This window comes from Bos javanicus, chromosome 22, assembly GCF_032452875.1.
Source record: "Bos javanicus breed banteng chromosome 22, ARS-OSU_banteng_1.0, whole genome shotgun sequence".
In the NCBI taxonomy this organism is placed as follows: Eukaryota; Metazoa; Chordata; class Mammalia; order Artiodactyla; family Bovidae; genus Bos; species Bos javanicus.
The window spans coordinates 59,458,502-59,461,243 of record NC_083889.1 but is presented as its reverse complement, the minus strand read 5'-3'; the positions used below and the strand labels follow the sequence as shown (position 1 = coordinate 59,461,243).

The window sequence follows — 2,742 nt, the reverse complement described above, 5'->3', positions numbered from 1 at the left end:
GGCTGGGCAGGCGGGCGGCCGTCATGACCCTCACGACCCCGACAACGCGCGCGCACGGACGCAGGCACGCATGCAAGGGCGCGGGCACGGACACGCGCGCACGGACACGGACATGCGCGCACGGACACGCACACACGCATGGACACGCACGCACGCACGGACGCGGGCACGCACGCACGGGCGCCGTCACGGAGACGTGCGCACGGACACACACGCACAGACCTGCACTCACGGACACGCACGCATGGACCCGAACGGACACGCATGCACAGACACGCAAGGACACGCACGCAGGCGCAGGAGGTGCCAGCAAGGAGGCCGCTCGGTGCCCTGGTGAGGTCAGCGTGCGCCGGATGCCGGACCCATCCCCCGGCCTCTGCCGTCCGCCCCGCCGGCTCCCCAAGCGAACCACCGCGCCCAAAGCTCACTTAGCTCGTTTATTGAGCACCGCCGGGCGGCGGGCACGGGCGGCGCCTACTTGCTGTCCACGCGTTTGAGCTGCTCCTTGCCGTTGATGGTCACCGACGTGAGCTGCCCGTCCTCCTCCACCTCCACGCGCTCCTGCCCGTTCTCCACGATGCGCTTGGTGGTGACCTTGTGGCCGTTGACGATCTCGGTGGACGACATCACCGATTTGAACCCGGAGCCGCCCGAGCCGGAGCCGCCGAAGGACGTGGACGAGAAGGTGGTCCGGCCGGCGCCCCCGCGGCCCAGGCTGTCAAAGGCCGAGAAGGCCTCCATGAAGGCGGGGAACTCGCCGAAGCCGGCCGAGAAGGCCCCGCGCAGCCCGTGGCCCCGGGCCCCGCGCTCGCTGCCGAAGGGCGCATCCCAGAAGTCGAAGGAGAAGGGGTCCAGGCCGCCGAAGAACTCACGGAAGATGTCCTCCGGGTTGCGGAAGGTGTAGCCGCCGCCGAAGGGGCTGCCGTGCGGGGAGCCGGTCCCGCCGAGCCGCCAGCCGTCGCAGCCCGCGCGGTCGTACAGCGAGCGCTTCTTGGAGTCGGACAGGACCTCGTAGGCCTCGGACACCTGCTTGAACTTCTTCTCGGCCTCCTCCTTGTTGTCAGGGTTCTTGTCGGGGTGCCAGCGCAGGGCCAGCTTGCGGTAGGCCTTCTTGATGTCCTCCGGGGAGGCGCTGGCCTGCACCCCGAGCACTTCGTAGTAGTTAGCCATGCCGAGGGCCGGGGCGCGGCGGCGGGGAGACGCGGGCCCGGGGCCCGGGTGGCCGGTGGGTGGGGGCACCAGTGGCAAGTGCGGGTCGCTCAGCGGGGGCCTGGCTGGACTCGGGCTCCGGGGCGGCTCTGCCCGGCCGACTACCCTTTCATAGTACCAGCGCAGGGGGACGGGTGGGCGCCTCGCTGGAGGGGCGGGGGGAGGGAAGGCAGTGCCGCTGGGGGCCCCCCTCGGCCACAAGGCCCCCCGCAGAGCCGCCCGGCCCTTTGTGACATCGGGCCTGGGCGGGGCAGAGCCCGGTCCCTGCAGTCCCGGGCCTGGTACACGGGCCGGCCCTGCGCAGGAGGCCACGCCTGGGGGTCCACACTCGGAGCTCAGGCTGCTGGAGCCGCCAGGGCTGAACCCCAGGGGCTGAGACAGGACCAGCCTCCGGAGGTGGGCCCCGGGGTCTGTGCTGGAGGTCAGGGAGGGGCGTGAGGCCCCCCGGGGTGCAAGTGGACTGAGCCCAGAGGCTGGGTGGGGTCGGGGCTGGAGCTCCTTCTGCTAGAGCTGCGTGGGCCTCTCAGGTCGTCTGAGACGAGCCCCGTGGAGGCAGGGGTGTGTGTCAGCATCTCAGACCGCGCTTGGCTGACAGCACACGTTCTTTGAATGAATGAGGCTCAGAGACTTGTGGCATCAGACTCAAGGTCACACAGCAGGTGGGAGAGGGAGGGAGGTGCTGGGGCGCGGTGGAGGGCACCCTGGAAGGGGCGTTCCGCTCAATACCTGTGGGAAGGGCAGGCCAGGGAGCGCGGTGGGTCGAACAGTGGCCCCATCCCAGCCGCAGAACCTGTGGATGTGTTCGTATTACTATTGGGGAAGAGCGTTTCTTCGTATGCAATTAGAGCTCACCCTGGATTGCCTGGGCAGGTCTGAAATGCACAGCAGGAGTCCTTGGGAAAGAGAGAGACGCACTGAGAGCAAAGGAGGGGGCAGAGAACACAGCAAGGCCCACCGGCCTTCCCTGGGACGGTGCTGGGGGAGCAGCCCCCGCCCACCCTGAGGGAGAGCGGCCTCCGGCCCGTGCTGTCTGTGGCACTTTGTAGGAAGTGAGGAACCCGCGGTGCCCGGGGGCCGTCCCTGTGTCTTTGTTCTTGTTCTGACGCTGGGCGCATTCAGAAGCAGCATTAACAAGCGCGTTAAACACACCGGTTCCCGTGCACCTCACCCCCTCCAGGTGAGACGGAGGCACCCACCCCGGGGAGTCAGCGGGCCCACCGAGAGCTAGTGGGACAGCGTCTCCCCGCGCCCATGTCTGGTCTGCACCCCTTCCTGTTCCCCCCTCGATGGGTCCTCTTCCCTTGATGCTCACGGGTGCTGGGCTCCCAGCACCTTGTGGGGACAGCATGTTCTAATCAACCCCAGATGCTGGGGGGGGCGGCTGAAAGCAGACAGTGGGGACCCTGGAGTGACAAGCGCTGTCTCATCACACTCCTTGCCTAGAGGACGGCTCACTCTCTGTCCCCAGCCCACCCACCCACGCGCTCGGCAGTGGAGTAACCCGGCTGGACGCACGTACAGGCAGTTCCGTAG

General features: G+C 68.4%; 1 protein-coding gene across 1 annotated transcript; it reads right to left on the bottom strand.

The window, feature by feature from the left end:
* Window positions 1-423: 423 nt before the first annotated feature.
* Window positions 424-1,427, bottom strand: DNAJB8 (DnaJ heat shock protein family (Hsp40) member B8). Its single transcript, XM_061397297.1, has one exon. The coding sequence runs from the start codon at window positions 1,168-1,170 to the stop codon at window positions 475-477; it is 696 nt and encodes a 231-aa protein (XP_061253281.1). The 5' UTR covers window positions 1,171-1,427; the 3' UTR covers window positions 424-474.
* Between the last annotated feature and the right edge of the window lie 1,315 nt (window positions 1,428-2,742).